Source organism: Sorex fumeus, unplaced genomic scaffold (assembly GCF_029834395.1).
Source record: "Sorex fumeus unplaced genomic scaffold, SorFum_2.1 ptg000051l, whole genome shotgun sequence".
NCBI lineage: Eukaryota > Metazoa > Chordata > Mammalia > Eulipotyphla > Soricidae > Sorex > Sorex fumeus.
In genome coordinates this window covers 40,652,137-40,672,340 of record NW_026606108.1, presented here as the reverse complement: position 1 = coordinate 40,672,340, position 20,204 = coordinate 40,652,137, and the positions used below count along the sequence as shown (strand labels likewise).

At 40.6% G+C, this 20,204-nt stretch overlaps 2 protein-coding genes across 2 annotated transcripts in view; one reads left to right on the top strand and one right to left on the bottom strand.

Annotated features, from left to right (window-relative positions):
- LOC130032902 (protocadherin gamma-C5) overlaps nt 1-6,039 on the bottom strand; it is a 194,854-nt gene extending 188,815 nt beyond the window's left edge. The window contains exon 1 of the mRNA XM_056124554.1: nt 3,426-6,039. Coding sequence (XP_055980529.1) covers nt 3,426-5,846 — 2,421 coding nt within the window. The 5' untranslated portion in view covers nt 5,847-6,039. The remainder of the gene's footprint in view (nt 1-3,425) is intronic.
- An 11,785-nt stretch (nt 6,040-17,824) lies between these two features.
- Nucleotides 17,825-20,055, top strand: TAF7 (TATA-box binding protein associated factor 7). Its single transcript, XM_056124370.1, has 2 exons — nt 17,825-17,988; nt 18,371-20,055. Exon 2 carries the CDS (start codon nt 18,436-18,438, stop codon nt 19,483-19,485), a length of 1,050 nt encoding a protein of 349 aa, XP_055980345.1. The 5' UTR covers nt 17,825-17,988; nt 18,371-18,435; the 3' UTR covers nt 19,486-20,055.
- Nucleotides 20,056-20,204: the final 149 nt, after the last annotated feature.

Genomic DNA, 20,204 nt, shown 5'->3' with positions numbered 1-20,204 from the left:
ATAACCAAAATCTGTGTCTCTGAAACAGCCCTCTTCAACTACTTCCACACCCCAGCTTTGTGTTTTCAGTTATATTATTATATTATTATTACTTCAAATTGTTTTGTGACAACTATGTACAAAATTGTATCTTTCTCATTTTCACATGTAAAGGATGGCTAGTCTACATGTCCTGTGTATGAATCTATGCAAATCTATTAGGTTAAGCATCTGGATGCCATTGTTCAATTTTCTATATGCTTAGCAATTTTCAGTCCGTGGAGTCAATTATTCTTTATGGAACTGTGTTGACATTTCCTAATATTGTTTTCAAAGTTTTTTTGTTGTTATCCTTTTAGGCCACACTTTGTGGTCCTTGGGGGCTACCCGCAATGACGCAGTGTTCAGGGTTGCTCCCAAGCCAGGGACTGAATCCACGATTCCCATGTGCAAAACATAATTTTTAAACATAATTTTATTTATTTTTTCTTTTCGGTGAAGCAAGATATTTTAAATTGAAACTTATTTAGAATTATATAATTGAAACTTACTTAGAATTATATGAGGAAAAGAAAGAGAGAAGTACATGCTCAAGAGAGAACACAGGCTTTTCCAGAATGGAAAGCAAGCAAAGAAACAGAGACAAGCGAGATATCCAGAATGGAAAGCAAGCAAAGAAACAGAGACAAGCGAGATATATGTCCAAGGGAGAACATGCGCTTGAAGAGCAAGCCAAGCATAATTTTTATTTCCCATTCATTATTCTCTTGGTAATTATAATCAAATCACCTTTTAAAAGTCACTATTAATATTTGTAATAAAACTTAATGTGCTATTATGTTGTAATAGATGCTTTCTTGTCTCTGTAAGCACATATATATACAATTTTCAATATTTCAATGTAATTTTGTCTTAAGCTTATATCCTGCCAGAATATATATGGTTTTTAAAACCACTGAATTTGGTAATTCCTGTTTTATGAGGTAAAGATAACTTATTTACATATACACAAAAGAAAAGTTTAAGTACTTAAAAGCTGAGAAAATCTGCCATTGAAATAGCAGTACTGAGAGTACACTCTAAGGTACAAATAGACATACAGGAGGAATGAAGAAACTTTTTTGAAAAACTATCGAGAGAAAATGGAGATCTAAATGATCTAAAATATAATGGCAATTTGTTGTTAGTAATTTCTAAAAGACATCTGTTTGAATGTTCAGATATTCTAGTTTGTAGGTTTAAGTAGTAGAGATCTACTTTGTTTTATTTTTATCTCCTACTTGCTCTCCTGGGTTCACTGCTCTGTCCCTAGTGATTTTGCAGTTGATTTTATTTGACCCCAGGCTATAGAACCTATTGACACTCCTATGGTGCTTTAATGGAATGTTATAATTCACCATTCTAACTATCATAGCTCACATGTGAGAGACACAGTGCTCACTTTCTGAATCCAGAAGTTGTCTGTGCCAACTTTACCTTTCTAGAGCCTGTAATAAGGTACATACCTAGGAACTGTTAGGCAGCATTTTTAATGGTATTTTCCCATTTTTTGTTTCTTTGTTTTTTGTTTTTGGCCATACCCAGTGGTGCTCAGGGCTTACTCCTGACTTTACACTCAGAAATTACTCCCGGTGGGCCCAGGGGACCATATAGGGTGCCAAAGATCAAACCTGGGTTGGCCAAGTGCAAGGCAAGTGCCCTACCAGCTGTACAATCTTTATGGCCCCACCAACTTTACCCTTTAAAATTAGATAATTTTATTGATTTAGGTAATAATCCTGGAACAGGTCCCTTGTTTAACCTACAACAATCTTATGTCTCTGGAAAAATCTCCTGATATTCTATGCTTAAATCGAAGTCCAAGCTGAGAAGTCCCAAAGCTTTTACCTTGCCGGACTTACTATATTTAACTGCTTCACCTTTGGCCATTTAGATATTTATCTTTTATTTATGCTATACCACACTTCTGATTTAAGTATATCACAGCATGTATTTACTCCCCTATGATTTACACAAATCCCCTATGTTAACACAGACATTAAAGTAGAATATATACTTGAATTTTGTTATTTTTATTACAGTTCTAATAAACAAGCCAGGAGTTTTCAGAAATTTGAGGTATTCTTCAGCATGCATAAAATATGTTGAAGTAAAAGACTACATAAGAGCTAAAATAAAGTAAGTAAAAGTAAAGGCCCTCCCGTTGATCGTCGATTTGCTCGAGCGGGCCCAGTAACTTATATATAATTAAATTATATATAAAAAAATATATATATAATTCCCAGTAAACGGAGGAATCGCTTACGTTCGCCTTACAAGCGGCCAACATGGCCGACCCGAGTTCGATTCCTCCGCCCCTCTCGGAGAGCCCGGCAAGCTACCGAGAGTATTCGATATGCCAGACACAGTAACAACAAAGTCTCCAATGGAGACGTTACTGGGCCCGCTCGAGAAGAGCTAAAATAGTCAGAAATAATTCAAATGTGCTTCTTATATAGATTTTCATAATTTTCATGAACATTATTAAAAAGACTATAAATTTTACCTTTCAAAATTCCTCAGTAAATGATACACACAGATGACATCTCCATTACATTTAGGAATAAAATAAAAGATGAAAAAAACTTATCAAAAGGTGAGAAAGGTATTAATCAAACTCTGTGGGCCTTTTCTAATAAAACCCTTTCTTACCAGATGAAAGGATCATAAACCCTGCAAAGTAAAATCATTTGGCCTTGTATTACTCACTTGTGGTATATGAAAAAAGGGATGGATAGTATCTAATGACAACAGGCCTTTAGACTTCTAGTACAGGGCTGAGATTTCCTCTCTGAAGCAGCAGAGGAAGGGGAGAAGCGGAAGAGATAACAAGAAGTGACACAAGGACATTGTGGAGGGTTTGGGTATTTTAGTGCTGGTGGAGGGGCAGTAATCATGTTACAACAAAGGCAAAAACAGAAACATTTTGTAATCATGTAACCTTAGCTACCAAAAAATAAACATTTGACCAGAGGCAATGCCTGATCTAGTCTCGGATGCAGTGCTCTTTCCACAACAGAAATAGCACCTCCCAATATTCTACATCCCAACCACTTAGTCATGATTAACTGTCCACTCTTTTCAAGAAAGGAGAGTACAAATATATCTGGATATAAATACTTTATAAGATTGGTAAGTAGAAATCTACAAATAAATACAAAGTTGAAGAGATAATACAGCGGGCTGGATGCTTGTCTTGCATGCATGTCATCCGGATATAACTCCAGGAACCAAATATGGTCCCCTAGCCCCACCAGGTATGATTCCTGAGCTCTGCCAGGTATGTCTCCCCCACCACACACGAAGTAAATATATGGAAAATGAAAGAACTGATAGTAAAGAATGAAAACAAGCAAGCAAGTTCAGGAATTCTCTCTATCTAGATAAATTTACGACAAAAAATTTACCTGTGAAACTGTTTCCATTTTTTCTTCAAGTAAAGCTTGGGGTGCTGACAGAAAATCGTTTTTCTCACAACTCTCATGGCTGATGAGCGTGTCCGCGTAGTTGGGCTGCGGGAAGATGAGGTGACTCTTGCGCGAGTCCGCAGTCAGCGACACCTCATGCGAGTAGGTCTGCAGGAAAGCCCGCACCCCGTCCACGCCCACAAAGTGCGAGGCGGGCACCCCAGCCAAGCCACCCGCAGAAGCCTGCAGCAGGCGCGACGCATGCCAGCGCCTCAGCCTGAGCGCCAGCAGCACGATGACGAAGGCCAGGAAGACACAGGAGACCACAGCCACCGCCACCACCAGGTAGAGCGTGAGGTCCGAGTCGTCTTGCTGTGCGGGGGCACTGATGCTGCCCAGGTCTGCCAGCACATCAGGGATGCTGTCTGCGATGGCTATGGTGAGTGTGACCGTGGCCGACAGAGGGGGCCGCCCGTGGTCCTGGACCCCCACCACCAAGCTCTGCTTGAGGGCATCTCTGTCCAGCAGGGCACGTGCAGTGCGCACCTCACCCGTGTGCAGCCCCACAGCGAACAGCCCTGGTTCGCTGGCCTTGAGCAGGCGGTAAGACAGCCAGGCGTTCTGGCCTGAGTCTTTGTCCACTGCCACCACCTTGGTCACCAGGTAACCGGGTTCTGCAGAGCGAGGGGCCAGTTCCACTCCAGTGGAGCCATCAATGGGGAGCGTGGGGTATAGAATCTCAGGAGCATTGTCATTCTGATCTAGAATCAGTATGTTCAGTGACACGTTGCTGCTGAGCTGCGGGTCCCCATTGTCATATGCCATCACTCTCAATTGTAGGTTCTGGAACTGCTCGTAGTCAAAAGATCGCAGTGCGTAGAGGACTCCAGTGTCTGAGTTAATGGAGACATAGGAAGACAAGGGTGCCCCCCAGATGGTTTCTTCTACCAGGGAGTATGTGATTTGTGCATTCTCATTGCTGTCAACATCTTGGGCTGTCACAGTGAAGATGGAGGCACCTCTGGGGTTGTTTTCTGGGATGTAGGTGAAGTAAGAATCCTGCTGGAAGACTGGAGGGTTGTCATTGATGTCTGTTACTTGCAGTGAAATGAATGTTTCAGTAGAAAGTGTTGGGATTCCTTGATCTGTTGCTGTTACTGTGATGTTATACCAGGAGGTAAGTTCTCTGTCCAGTGTCTTTTCTGTCACTAAACGGTAATAATTATCAACTAACTTTTCTAATTTAAAAGGTAGATTTCCAGGAATGGAACATGTCATATGACCATTATCTCCAGAGTCCTGGTCATGTACACTGATCAGAGCAATGATGGTCCCAGGAGGAAAGTTTTCTGGAACTGCAGTGGTGACAGAGGTAATAGTTACTTCTGGGGCATTATCATTTACATCCATGACACTGACCAGCACTTTAGCTCTGGCCATAAGGCCCGCACCATCCTGAGCTTGAATTTCCATAGGATAAAGTTCATATTCCTCAAAATCCAAGGGTTCTCTATTGGATATTTCTCCAGTGTAAGAATCCAACTGAAATATTTGGGCCACTCTGTGGTCTACATTGTGAAATGAATATGTTACTTCCCCGTTGGCTCCTTCATCAGGGTCAGTGGCTTTTACCATGAGCAGCCGAGTGCCCAGGGGCACATTCTCCAGGACACTTACGGGGTACTGTGCTTGGGTAAATGCTGGAGGGTTGTCATTTGCATCCACCACCTGTACTTGAATTTTGAGTGTACCTGAGCGCACTGGGTTGCCCCCATCGAAGGCAGTGAGAACCAGGTGGTGCACAGCTTCTTCTTCCCTGTCTAGGGGGTTCTGCAGCACCATCTCTGGCTGTTGAAACCCATCAGCTCCCTGTTGCACATCCAGAGAGAAATGAGGATTTGAGCTGAGCTGGTAGCTCTGAAGCGAATTCATACCCACATCAAAGTCTTGCCCAAAAGGCAGAGGGATTCTGGTTCCTGGAGTGGTTATTTCATTCATTTTGAGTTCCAGTTCCTCTAACTGGAATTGGGGAGTGTTGTCATTAATATCAATTATTTCTACTTCAACAGGGAAAAGCTTCATTTTATCCTCTACCAAGATGTTAAAATCCACCAGGCATCGCATACTCTGAGCGCACAGCTCCTCCCGGTCTATCCTGCCCGCGGTGACCAGGCTGCCGCGTCCTGCGTTGAGAGCAAAGAGCTGTGTCCTACCTCTGGAAACGATGCGAACTCCGCGCTCCGCCAGCTCGCGGGGCTCCAAACCCAAATCCTTGGCGATGTTGCCCACGAAGGAGCCTTTGTCTGTTTCTTCAGGTACTGAGTAGTGGATCTTTCCAGCCCAAGCTTCCAACAACAGCCCCAGAAAAAGGCACAGCAGGACCAGCCGGCGGCATCCAGGCAGCTCCGCCCAACTTGCCATTGCGCTCAAGCTGCGTAGTTTTCTCCCAGTTGAATACCTTAGGTTCTGCTTCTCAGTTTTACTGGGTTAAATTCTGAGTGAATTTGTAGAAGAATTCAGAGCAAGGAGTCATCCAGGAGTAGGAGCTGGGAAACCTCAGGGAGACTGTTTCAGTCTGGGGGTGATGGAGGTTCTAAAAAGGCTTTTCTCCCCTCCCCCTTTCCTCTTTTCCTTTGGTGTGTGCTATCCGTTATTTCCCAGCTGGTGAACAGCGACGCCCAGAGTCCTGACCAGTTACTGCACTCCAAGATAGTAACTTAAAAATTCTCTTCATTTTATCTTTGTTTATTGTCAATGATGAGACAGTCAAGCAAATAGTTAAACATTCTAGATATATGTATGAAAACGAGAAACTACTATGTCCATTTAATGGCTCAGATGTAAATGTGTTAAATTTCAATATACAGGATAGCCCCATATCCTGGAGTTATCTGCTTTTCTCGTTACTAATCAAAGAACATCAAAAAGGGGACAATATTATCCCCGCAATTGTTTTAATATTTTCTAAGTATACTAATTTTAATTTTCCAGGACATATAGAGGAGCAACTAAGTTCCCTTTGGCTGGAAGTTGCAAAAAATTGAAGGCAAAAATATTTTTTCAGAACATTAGTTAAGACTTGAAAAAAATGAACTGTCCCACTTTTTCCCATTGTGCTTTGAACGTTCATCAGAAATATTGACGTTTTTGAGGACATGTTTCACCCTTATCCTTATTTTGTTTAATTCACCCAGAAGCAATATATTTTTAATAAAATAACATTAGAATCTTAGAATATCACTGGGAAAAAATCACATAGATATAATAGATTAGGCTTTAAGACACAAGTGGCGGTGATAAAATATTCTTCAAAACTGGAAAGAAAGTCTTCTTTTTTGAGGGGAAATATTGGCCTCACCTGGTGGTGCACAGAGCTTATTCCTAGGTCGGTGCTCAGGGTCACTCCTGGCATTGATTAGGAAACCATGTAGGGATAGAATCCAAGTTGGTTGCATTCAAGCTACGCACATTACCAGTTGTACTCTGTCTGTCTCCACTACAGTTCTATTTGAGATCCCACCAGTGCTCAGGGCTCATTCCTAGCTCTGCACTCAGGGCTCACTCCTGGCAGGCTTAGAGGATCATTTGGAGTGCTTGAAGCTGGGTCAGCCACATGCAAGGCAAGTGCCCTACCTGCTGTATTATCACCAGGGATCCTGATATCTCTATTTTCAGGAGGCTCTAAGGATAAGCACTCTCCTAAAATCACACTTCATATTTTCTCAAAGAAGGGAATTAATTTTCTTAAACACAGTCATGGCATTTTCCAGCTATATATCCTTCTTTATTTTACTTATTGTAAAAAGAGTAAAATATTGTTGACTAGTATTCCTAAACTGCTTGCCTTGCAACACCAGAAATAATTTCTAAGCACAGAGTCAGGAGTAAGGCCTGAGCACAGCCTGGTGTGGCACAAAAACAAACAAAAAATCAATGTCTAAGGCTTAGAGTAATTTACATATCTTTATCAAATGTTCGGGAAGTATTTTCTCTGCATTCCACATGTTGAAATTTTACACAATCAAACTGGGCTAGACGTTGACATCCAACCATGGACACCATGATTGAAAAGGGTCCAGAAGAGTAAGAAAAAACACTCACAAACTCAAGAATCAAGGTCTGAATAGATGGTACAATGGGAAAGGTGCTTGCCTTGCACTTGACCAACACGGGTTTGATTCTTAATATCCCATACGGTCCCTTGAGCCCCATCAGGAGTAATTCTTGAATGCAGAGCCAGGAATAATCCCTGAGTACTGCAAATCATGCCATCCAAAAAAGACAGAAGAATAATTCTTGAAAGATAATTTCTGCTCTTGTAAAATTAAATCTATAATTTCTTAGCAACTCAAAGTACATGGAGACCAAGGGCAAAGATATAAAAGCTTTAAGGAGCCTCCTTAAATCTTCATGAAATTACTGAAACAGAGCTTTTCAGAACATACACTGATAGGTAGGAAGTTTTCCCTGAAGGAATTGTAAAAGCTACCGAAAAAAAAAATCAAAATATGCTCAGACACTTGAAAGTAAACTTGTAGAATTCACCCGCTCCTCCCCCAAAATAGCATACAGGCAGGACTGACTTATAGCTAAATGTACACGTGCAAAAGAATTACATGTATACCATTGAACCCAATGTAACCTTAAGACATCACCGCTGGTAACAGAGAGGAAATAAACATGAAATATATTTCTTAAGTAAACTTGAAGAAATTAAATGAAGCCACACAGAAATTGTTGGAAATAGAACCAAATTCTCTTTTTGAAGTTGACAGCAAATCCAAATCTATTCTGAATCAGAGATCAAACTGAAAGTAGAGCTGGAGGCACAATGTGAAATTTGAGTCATCAAGGAAGACCAGAGATCAAGGCAAAGGTACCACACTGCAAAACTGTAACTCTGCCTGCCTAAAGAGTTAGTTTAGCAGGTGCTAAATAATCACTGAGGCCCAGAATAAACTACTGAAAACTGTGAGAATCGATCAGGTATGGTATGACAACTGTCATCATTCTTCATGGCAACTAGCAAATTCTGGAGAGTAGTGTCTCTGTTGCCTAAACTGCTACAGTGTATGCATAGTTAAGTTGGTAAATCAGATTAAATAGATAGGCTGAAGTGAACAATAGACAACCAGGCATTGTGCCCCAGTCTGAGACTACTTAGGCAACCACGTGTACCTAAATGACCAGGTAATCAGGATGCCCTATGTATGGTGCACATTAAAGAGAGCTGGGATTTCTACCAGCAACTTCTGTCATTGCCTTACGAAGTGAGACTATAAAATAGCATAGCTCCTATCCTCTGATTTTTCTGTGGTGTGGCACACTAACATAGGAAGATGAGGATGCACTGAGCTCAGTCAGAGTCTGATCATCCCAAAGGTGGGTTGCAGTTAACCAGTACTCTGCAATCACTATGTCAGAAGTGAGCTTCTATTCCCGGAACACAAAAAAAGTAGGTTAGGGTCCCAGGTATGAAATACAAAAGTTCTGGAGACTCTGGGCAGGTGTTGTGGCCTCCTGGAAATGTATTGGAAAATAGCATTTTTTGTTGTTGTTGATGTAGGTGATCCTTGCAATGTTTGTGCCGGAGTTGGAAACAGCTTGTTCTTGCCAATGGCTGTGACAGTGAATAACTTGGTATTTCGATACTGCTCACTCCCAGTTTAGAATCTCATTTTGACAATAATTAAAGAGCTATTGGTCTAGGTAGTCTGTTCATTACTCTTTACACCTTTTACTTTTCTAAGAAAATTAGTCCTGTTGCTTTCATTAGCACTATCACTGTTCTTGTTTCTAAAAGGACTAGACGCCCAGCTGAAAGCCACCTGCACTGCATTGTAGTTCTCAGCCTCCATTTCAACCACAATCTGATACTCCTCTGACCTTCTCTTATGCCCAATGTAACTGTAACTCTTCAAAATATAAAGCTGTTGTCAGTAGTTTCTTCCCAATACAATCCTGTTGTCAGTGCACTGTGAATCTGCTGCAGGAAATGTAGGAGAGCCCAGTGAACTTTTCTCTAATCTTCTCTTAGGTCCGATGTTAACTGTCACTCTTCAAAATTAAATATGATGCTGTTGTCAGTGGATGGTAGGTAGATTTCATATGCTTTGTGGGTCTATGGGGGAAGTGTAGGAGAGCCCATCCTTTGAGGGTTACAATCTTGGCCAGGGTTACTCCTGAAGAATTCAGAGGTCTGGAGGGTATGTTCTTCTGTAGGCGAACTTTGCTCTAATCTTTTCAGCTCAGTATAAAAGGATGTGTTGGCATCTGAAGGTCCATATCTTGCTCTGAGCTTTCCTGATCCCTCCCCACTATTCAACAGGGGTAGCTCTGCTCCTCTAGCCCAACTTAGATTTCTCCAACAGTCAAATATCTACAACCCTTCTACTCTCTTTTATTTCTTGGGGGTGCAAGGATATGATTCTTTAAACTAATCTGATAAATCTGTAGAGATTTGCAACACTCAAATTAAAGGTAAAATTTATTAAAATGTTTTCCAGAACTTTAAAGACAAAACGCCTGCGCTAAAAGCCATATGCTATTAATATGCAGGGTGAAAAGGGGATACAACTTGTAGGATTTCCAGAGAAGGTATCAGAATCAAGGGGTCTCTATCCTTTGGCATCCGCTAGATCTGTCCTGTCATTCTCGACTTCGTCCCTGTTCTGTTCGCGAGCAGTAAAGACAGGCTTCCAAGCACTCACCTGGGGTTCTGATCACCGAGCTGCAGATATTTGGCGAGATTCCCCCTTTACAAAGCGTTGGGGGCAGGGTGTCTCTTGTGGGATCTGGTAGCGCTTCTATTGCGTAGCTCACTGGGCTGAACAAAGAGCGCAGGAAGCGAAACAGCACTTCCTGCGCTGCCCGCGCCTGCCCCGTTGGACACGTCTTCCTGTTCCTTCTCAAAGCAGCCGAACACTCCGAATGCCCTCCCTAGGGTGGCTCCGGGTGGCAGCGCCTCACTCGGGGTCGACAGATACCCTGACATTGCAAACCACATGTATGGAGGATGGCGTGCAGCGTCCACTCCAGCAGGGTTTCTCAAAAGGCTGCAGGGATCCACTGCGTCGGACTCGCCCCAACGCCTCGCTCCAGCACAGGCGCCCACAGCGGCACCCAGAGGACCAAGTGTGGTACTACCACGCCTTGTTAGCCCTCAGGGTAGACAGGTTCCTTGATTTTTACGGATTTATTTTAGAACGCCAGCTAGTTTAATGCAAAAGGAGTAAACCACTCTTTTTTCTTGACGGAATAGTAAATGATCTTGCCAGAAGATATGTCAAATGTTTTTATTCAGGATGAATTTGTTGTAATTACATTTGTTAAAAACAGTGACAGCAAGTCGGACAATGGAGAGGTTACTGGTGCCCGCTCGAGCAAATCCATGAACAACGGGCGGACAGTGCTACGGTGCTACATTTATTAAAACCACATGGACTTAGAATAAGATTTTTTAAAAAATGAAGCAAAATAGTTTTTATTGATTGAAACTTACGTAAATGTGAGTGGGGTTGAAGGAAAAATAAAAGACGTTCAAAAGAGAACACGAGCTTGAAAGAACAAGAAAGCAGAGACATTCGTGAACAAGGGAGGACGCAATCTTGAAGGGCAAGTCAAGAATAAGAATTCTTAAGGACTGTCTCCTCTTCCTACTTACTTTTGAAGGCATACTATTGAAGCTTATTTTTCTTAGCAATGTTGTACTCAAGAAATTATCCGTTGTAAGAATGTAAGAATTTTACATTGCAGAAAGAAATTCTGTAAATTTCGCAGAGAAAATTTCACTATAAAAAAGAAAATAACTTAAATCACAGGTAATTGTATTGTAAAATTACGGATATAAAAACTGAAATCTGTAGGGCCAGCGAGATTAGTACAGTGAGTGGGGAACTTACCTTATACATGACTGACCCTCTTGATCCCTGGCATTTCATTTGTTTCCCAAGCCCTGCCAGGAACGATCCCTGAGCAGGGAGCCAGAAGTAAACCTGGGCACCACCAGTTGTGGCCCACAAACAAACAAAAAGAAGCAAACTGAAATCTATGCATACTTTCAAAGTAGTTTTTTTCTCATAAAATTTCTTATCAAATATTTCTAACTGTATAGTTCAGTGGTATAAAGTGTGTTCTTAATGTATAACCATTATCACCACACATCTTCAGAACTTTCTACATGTGTAAATTGAAACTAAACCCATGAGATAACACCTCATTCTCCCTTCTCTCCAGTTCTGGGTAACACGATTCTACTTTCTAATTATGACTTTTATTTCCCTAAGTATATTAAGTGGAATCACATTGTATTTGTCTTTTGTTATTGAGTTTAATTTTCAAAGTCAGAGGTTCGCCACGCAGTAGTATATGTATTTCTTTCCTTTCATAGGTTGACTATTCCTTCATGTGCACATATGGTATATTTTATATTCTATACATTCTATATTCTATATATTCATTCCTATGTTGAAGGATACATGGTTGCTTCTAAGTATTAGGGTTTTTTTTTTGGTTTTTGTTTTGAGGGGAAACCACCACCCTGGCTCACGGGTTACTCCAGGCTCTGCACTTAGAAATTACTCTGGGTTCTGCACTCAGAAATTACACCTGCCAGTTCTCAGGGGACCATGTGGGATACCAAGGATCGAGCCTGAGTCGACCACGTGTAAGGCAAGTGCCCTACCTTGTATCCTCTCTTAAGTTTGAGCATTAGCTATTATTGATAATGGTGTTATGAATATAGGTGTACAAATAGCTCTTTGAATGCCTGCTCTCAGCTTTTCCACAGAAGTGGATTTTCTAGGTCTATTTTAAGTTTTGTTTTTGGTTTTAGGCAACATCTGATGATGCTTAGGAGTTACTCTTGGCTCTGAACTCAGAAATCACTCCTGGAGTGATTGGGAAACCATATGGATGCCAAGGATCAAACGTGTGCAAGGGAAAGCAATTTACACACTGTACTCTCTCTGGCACCTATTTTTAAATTTTTTTAGGATTGTCACTTTTCCCTATTGTACAGTACATATTATATTCCCACCAAAAGTGCTCAGAGGTTTCAATTATTCCATGTCTTTGCCAGCATTTTCTCCTGGGGCCACCAGGGCCATACCATGTGATACATGGGAAGCTATGCAGTGCCAGGGATCAAATGTGGGTTTGCAAGGCATGTCCCCTAGACTCCACTCCCACATTAAAACATCTTTTCACGTGACCATTTTTGAATTACTATTGTTTACTTTTGAATTACTATTACAATCCCACAAGTATTTAGCTCTGGCACAGACTTTTTTCTTTACTTATTTTGTGTGTGTGTGTGTGTGTGTGTGTGTGTGTGTGTGTGTGTGTCATACCTTGTGGTTGTCAGAGAATCATATGCGGTTCTGGGGATTGAAGTGGCATAGGCTGTGTGCAGGGGAAGCACCGAAACTTCTGTATTATCTTCCTGGCCTCTTTCAGAGATACTTTTAATGGAGCATTTTCAGAAATATGGCTGTTTTCACAAACTATTGTGTCTATTTTCTAAAATCAAATGTTGAAACCTAATTCACAGTGTGATCGTATCTAGAGGTAGGACTTTGGGAGATGACTGGGTCATGAGGTTAGAAACCTCAAGAATGGCTTTCTACCTTTGTAAACAGATTTCAAAGAGCTTCTTAATCCCTCTCACCACGTGACCTTAGAATAAGTGACTGCCACGTGGGCCTGAGAGATAGTACAATAGGTAGGGGCCTTGCATGGGGCCAATCTGTATTTGATCTCCAGCACCCTTTATGGTTCACCAAGCACAACCAGGAGTGGTCCCTGAGCACAGAACCAGGGGTAAGTTCTGTGAATCACCAGGTGTGGAGCCCAAATCACCTCTCTACCGGGAAAAAAAGACAATCATCTATACATACTGGGACACCTACCTTTATCTGTCACCAAATCTGCTGCTACCTAACATTACTTTATCTTAGATTTCTCAGTCCTTAAAAGACAGAATGAAATTTTTTCTTTTACTTTTTTTGGGGGTGGAAGGGGGCGCCCCCAGCAGTGTTTAGTGCTTACTCCTGAGAGTATATTAAAGTATACTTCTGGTTTTGTGCTCAGGGATCACTCATGGAGGGCTCAGGGAATCATATGCAGTACCGGGGTAAAACGCAGGTCAGCTGCATGCAAGGCAAGTTTTGCCTACCCACTGTATTATCGACCCCCAGAACTAAACTTTTGTTGTTGATAATCACTTGATTTAGTCACTTAGCAGCCTAAGCACATTGACAATTGCCCATGCCCTTTCCTCTCTTCTAATACTTTCTTTCAGTGTCCTTTTAAACATCCTTTCCTCCCGTGTAAGACTTAGTTTAGGTGTCTTTGTACCTATTGGGAAGATAAACCTATTCATAGCGTAGGATCTGATAAATCTAAAATAATATTCACAATCTCAACCTATTCCTCTGATCAGAGTTTAGTCAGGAACATAGGCTTAGGCAGGAGATGTGGCCTGGCAAGAAAGAACAAGCCTTGCTTGCGTGAGACCTGAGTCCTATCCCTTTCAATGGTGGATGGCGAGGAGAGGAACATGGGCTTAAAATAATAACCTTAGGGAAGAGTTTCTTTGGGGAGTGGGGGTGGCACACCTATGTCAGGGCTGTAGTGTGGCTGCAGCTGCATATGTGACAAGTGTCTTATCTTCTGTACTATCTCTCTACTCCACGGGGCAGTGCTTCTCAACTTTGGTACTATTTAAACCACAACTCTGTTGTGGGAGAAGTTTCTTATTAGATCTCAGTTGGCCCTAACCTCTCATTGTGTGTTAAGATCTCTATAGCCATTATCAAATGTCACTGTCACATAATTCAGAAATAACAGACTTAGGCTCTTCCCCTAATATTATTGAGCCAGGGCTCGTTATACTACCGCCCACATTAATTTAATTTGAATGAAAGGCATACTTTGGTTGGTGGGAAATAGACTTTAAACTTACTATACACAAGGAAATAAGTTTCATGGTTACTGTTGGAAGATATCTTGTGGACATATACTTTGGAAGCTTACAAGGAGACAAGGGAAAAGCTAATAGATGAATAGGAAAAGCATAAATATCTATTATTCAAAATTAGAAAGAGAAAACCAATATTTTATCAGGCCAATATTCTATCAGGCCAATATTTATCTAGAGGCAGCCATATCTTGAGCACAGGGATGTCCAAAAGTACAACTATCAGTCATATGTGGTCAAAGAGCATTTGAAATTTCAACTGGCTAGTTGAAACTCAGACTTACTGTGTTAAATACAACCCAGATTTTAAAGATTAAATGCAAAATGAGAGTGCAAAATTTCATTAATAATTTCTGTATAGGGATGGAGCAATAGCACAATGGGTAGGTCGTTTGCCTTGCATGTGGCTGACACGGCTGACCCGAGTTCAATTCCTCCACCCCTCTTGGAGAGCCCGGCAAGTTACAGAGAGTATCTTGCCTGCACAGCAAAGCCTGGCAAGCTACCCGTGACATATTCGATATGCCAAACACAGTAACAAATCTCACAATGTTACTAGGCCTGCTCGAGCAAATCGATGAACAACGGGAGGACAGTGACAGTGAATTTCTGTATGACCCTATGTTGAATTATACTTCTATGATAAAATATTAAATTAAATTGATTTTTGCCATCTTAATATGGCTACTAGGTAAATTAACATAACGTGGGTTTTATCCATGCTTTATATTAAATTTCTAATGAAAAGAACTGTTACTGATTACCAGGATTTTGAAAAATAGTTTCCATATCGTTTAAAGCAATGTAAAGTATCTTACCTGATATAGGAGACATAACTTTTTTATAATGCTTACATACATAGCACAAAGTGTACTTCTTGGTGGTATTTGCTATATCTTTTACTAAATAACATGCTATCTCCAAAATTTAAGTGTCAGCCTGATCATGATGTTCCTTTACCATAAGTAGAAAACCTTTGGGGGATTTGTTACCATTCAGGGGATACCATTCATTGCTTTCCCCAAATATCTGGTTTACTAATATCATAATTATTTCACGGGAACAAACACAGGAGTGAAAATCTCTCACAATTCAGAGTGTTTATGTACATTATGTAGATTTAATTTAAAAATCTTGGACAATCAATAGACAATAAAAGTAATGGTGACACAGTAAAGCCCTTAGTTTTAGGATCAATATAATTTCCACTCAAAACACTATAATTTAGAAAAGTGCTACACTCAAAAGCAGAAGATACTGTTTCATGATGGAAAGATGTAGCTACTGTAAGGGAAATTTTAGTTAATCCTTTTAGTTATCTCTGATAAAAGGATCTTTCAATTAATGTTTCCTAACTGAAATATATCATAATTTGGCAAATTAGAATCGCACAAAATTTATCTCATTACTGTGTGAAAAGGGTATTTGCACATCATAAAACTCATAGGTAGGGCTGGAGATGTGACTAAAGTGGAGAACATGTACCAAGTCCTAGGACTGATCCCCAGCACTGCATGGTGTCATGAATACTTCCAGGAGCAGCCCTGGTACCCAAACACCACCAGGAGTGTGTCTGCTAACAAACAATGGCAAGAAAAAAAACACATAGGCAAGTAAAATGCAATATTTTGATTAATTTCAAGTATAATAATGGCTTCATATTTTATATGGCTAAATAAAACATTATGAAGAGGTTATCATGCTGAAATCACATATATGTATTATATGTGATATATAAAATTAAGCATAATTTAAGAGACAAACACATTAAAAAACTATCAGAGAACATCATCCTTGAAATCATAAACCAGTCAACATTCTTTAATATAAGTTAGATCAAAGAAAACAGACACATGGGGCTAGAGTGATAGTACAGCGGGTAGGGTGTTTGCCTTGCACGCTGCCGACCCAAGTTCAATTCCCAGCATCTCTTATGGTCCCCTGAGCACCTCCAGGAGTAATTACTGAGTGCAAAGTCAGGAGTAACCCCTGTGCATCGCATAGATGGGTGTGATCCAAAAAGAAAAAAGAAAGAGAGAACTGATATACAGTTATCTGTAAGAGTTTAATTTCTCCTTCAAACTCAACACAAAAATAAACTGTTGCCAAGACACTGTAATTCCCTTGCATGATATAAAGTATCAAATCAAAGGAAACATTCATGCTTATACTTTTTACTCATCTCTATTCTTGACTAGAGTGAAATGTATATAAAATGGTTCTAACTCATTTTAAGAAGACATAGGATGTCTTTCAAAAATTATACAAATAAGATATGGAGCAAGAAATTAGAAGTTTGATTACTAAAGCACTTCCAATCTGGAGTGAGGACATAATAAAAGAGATTTGTAAATTTTAATTACATTTTAGATGATATAAATTAAATCCTTAATGAACTTAATCTCTAACAAGTGATTTAAAAATAATAGGAAATGAACAGGAATAGGAAGAAATTGTTACACAATTAAGCCAAAAGACAAAAGCACCTGTTGATAAATATTTGACTACCCAATATTTGGCAGTGAAAAACAGTTATTAAAATTATAGATACGGAATTTTTAAAAAATCTCAGTTTAAAAGTTACTGGCAAGTAGGTAGCAGGGAGTAATACTTCAATTACATTGAAGTAATACTTCAATTACAGATACTTCAATTACGACCATACCATTTGTCTAACAGGCAAATGTTTCTAAACAAACTTGTGTCTCCAGAAGAACATTTACTTCTGTTTGCATTTATATTTTAGTCAAACATAAAAAAGAGAAAGACCAAGCCCATAAACAACAAAATCATTGTAAACACAATGCCTTAACTATAAAAAATTAACATAACAAAAAAGAAACATCGAGACCTGGGACCCCTCCGTCATTTTCATAATCAACAAATCACAGACTGAGAATCATATAGTGAGCTGCATGAACTCCACACTCCACTGACTGTGATACTTTAACATCCACTTGTGGTTACTTAAAAGTTCTTGTATCAACTCCAGGTTGGCTATATCCTGGGAAGCGTCCGAGATATTTCCCTTATCTCCACAATCACCCGGAAGGCTGGGAGCTACCTGGCTCCCCGGCGATCGCCTAACGTTCTGGATTTAGCTGTGGCCGGTGGGAAAGGACAGTTCTTCGCTTTTGTAGAGATCGTTGTCAATATTAAGACCGGGGCTCTTTAAGAATTCGCGTAAAGCCAAGTTCTCACGGGTCACAAGGGATGCAAACAGCGCATGCGCGAGCCGGGAGGCTCCCGTACTTCCGTCAGAACAGAGCTGTCACTCACAGCCACATCCCGCCCTCTCAGTGACGTATCGCTTCCTTTTCCGCACCGTCTGCAGCAGCAGCTGCGCTCTGCTGAGCTACGGAGATACCGCGCTTGGGCGCCTGGAGTTGCAGGGTCGGTGAGGTTTTGTGCTGCCAGACCTGAGCCCTTGTACTGGATCGGCTCGCGTAGCGCTTGTCTAGATCCGGGAAGAACTGAAGGATCCTGAAGGAGCCGCTAGTCCCTCCGCGCACATCTTCCCGCATTTGCTTCCCCTTCGCGCTCGTTCCTGTCTGGAGAAAGTGGACTTGTAATCGTCACCGGATTGTAAGTACTCGAGGCGAAGAGCACTCACTGTGGCCCGCATTTTTCGGTATCTTTGTTCCGGGAGAGTTTGTGCATTGGGAGTGTCTGCTGGTCCCTATTTTCTGTGCCGAAAATCATTCTGCAGAAGCGGCCATTTGCGTTCGTGCTTGCTGCGTTGTCCGACAGCGGCACCTAGAGGCTGGAACTTGACATTGCCGCAATAGATAAAAAAGGACCACGCTGAATAAAGGCATGGTATTCAGTAACTACTGAATATTCAGTCCTTAGAAAGGCTTGGGACTGTCTACAGATTAGACACAACAGACGCTTAGCTGCTGTTCTTAGAGCTCTTTGTTATTAAAGATTGAAGTTCGTAACAACTGGTTTTTCTAACTTGAAACAGCTGGAGCTTTCTAGTGCAACAATAGGTTATTCGAGAAGCGAATCTCAGAAAGAAAAGAAACAAAGATGAGTAAAAGCAAAGATGATGCGCCTCACGAACTAGAGAGCCAATTTATCTTACGCCTCCCTCCAGAATATGCCTCAACTGTAAGGCGGGCTGTGCAATCTGGCCATGTCAACCTGAAGGACAGACTGACAATTGAGTTACACCCTGATGGACGTCATGGAATCGTCAGAGTGGACCGGGTACCTTTGGCTTCAAAACTGGTAGATTTGCCCTGTATTATGGAAAGCTTGAAAACCATTGATAAAAAAACGTTTTACAAGACTGCTGATATCTGCCAGATGCTTGTGTCCACAGTTGATGGTGATCTTTATCCTCCTGTGGAGGAACCAGCTGCTACTACGGACCCCAAAGCAAGCAAGAAAAAGGATAAGGACAAAGAGAAAAAGTTCATATGGAATCATGGAATTACTCTGCCTCTAAAAAATGTTAGAAAGAGAAGATTCCGGAAGACAGCAAAGAAGAAGTATATTGAATCACCAGACGTAGAAAAAGAAGTAAAGAGGTTGCTGAGTACAGATGCTGAAGCTGTCAGTACTCGTTGGGAAATAATTGCTGAAGATGAAACAAAAGAAACAGAAAATCAAGGCCTTGATATCTCTTCTCCAGGAATGTCTGGCCATAGGCAGGGCCATGATTCATTGGAACATGATGAGCTTCGGGAGATTTTCAATGACCTCAGCAGCAGCAGTGAAGATGAGGATGAGACTCAACATCAAGATGAAGAAGATATAAACATTATGGACACTGAGGAAGACTTGGAAAGACAACTCCAAGACAAGCTAAATGAATCAGATGAACAGCACCAGGAAAATGAGGGAACAAATCAGCTGGTTATGGGAATTCAGAAACAGATTGATAATGTGAAAGGCAAGCTCCAAGAGACTCAAGACAGAGCAAAACGACAGGAGGATCTCATTATGAAAGTGGAAAACCTGGCTCTCAAGAACAGATTTCAGGCTGTGCTGGATGAACTCAAACAGAAGGAAGACCGAGAAAAGGAGCAGCTAAGCTCTTTGCAAGAAGAACTTGAGTCACTTCTTGAGAAGTGAAAAGAGCCAGACTGAACATAATTTAAAAAAAATCATGACTTTATTAGCTGGACTAGTTTTAACTTCTAAGTAATCTCCATTCCCTCCACTGCCCTCTGCTGCATTTGTCTTAACAGGTTTTAAGGAAAGATATGACCATGCACGGACTGGTTATAAATTTGTAGTAGTTTTTCCTTTTCCTACTGTCTCATATAGACTTTGTCTTAGAGACTGAACTGTGAATTTGTATTTCATTTGTTTCTCAGAATCATTGTGTGAAATTTTTGTCAAGTAAGAAGGAATTTATAGATGGATAACAATTACAGGAAAGCTAGATGATTAGGAGAATGAACAGTTAACCTTTATAATCACAGCTTCACTACATAATTAAGCTATTAGTGCTTTGTGGTGCCAAATGATATGAGTGTGATCTTGAGACAATGAAGCTAGTGTACGTATGTATTTCTTTTCACTGAGTATTTTCTCTGCGATTCAAAGCAATTTTTTTTCTGTGTAAACTTAATTTATTTCTTAAAGATATTTTTTAAACAATAAAAGCAAAGATACATAAAAGCAACTCTTTATATTCCATATGTTTTTTTAGAGTTATTGTATATCTGGTACTCTTATGAGGTGTGTTTTGATGGGATTTAATGACTTACTCCTGTTTCACAGGGAAAGGAGCATTTATGTTGGGGGTTAAGAAAAAGATACATAGTGGGGGAAAAGTCATTTTTGCA

Coding starts and splice junctions, on each gene's coding strand:
- TAF7 (XM_056124370.1), top strand. CDS start 18,436: ATGAGTAAAAGCAAAGATGATGCGCCTCACGAACTAGAGAGCCAATTT.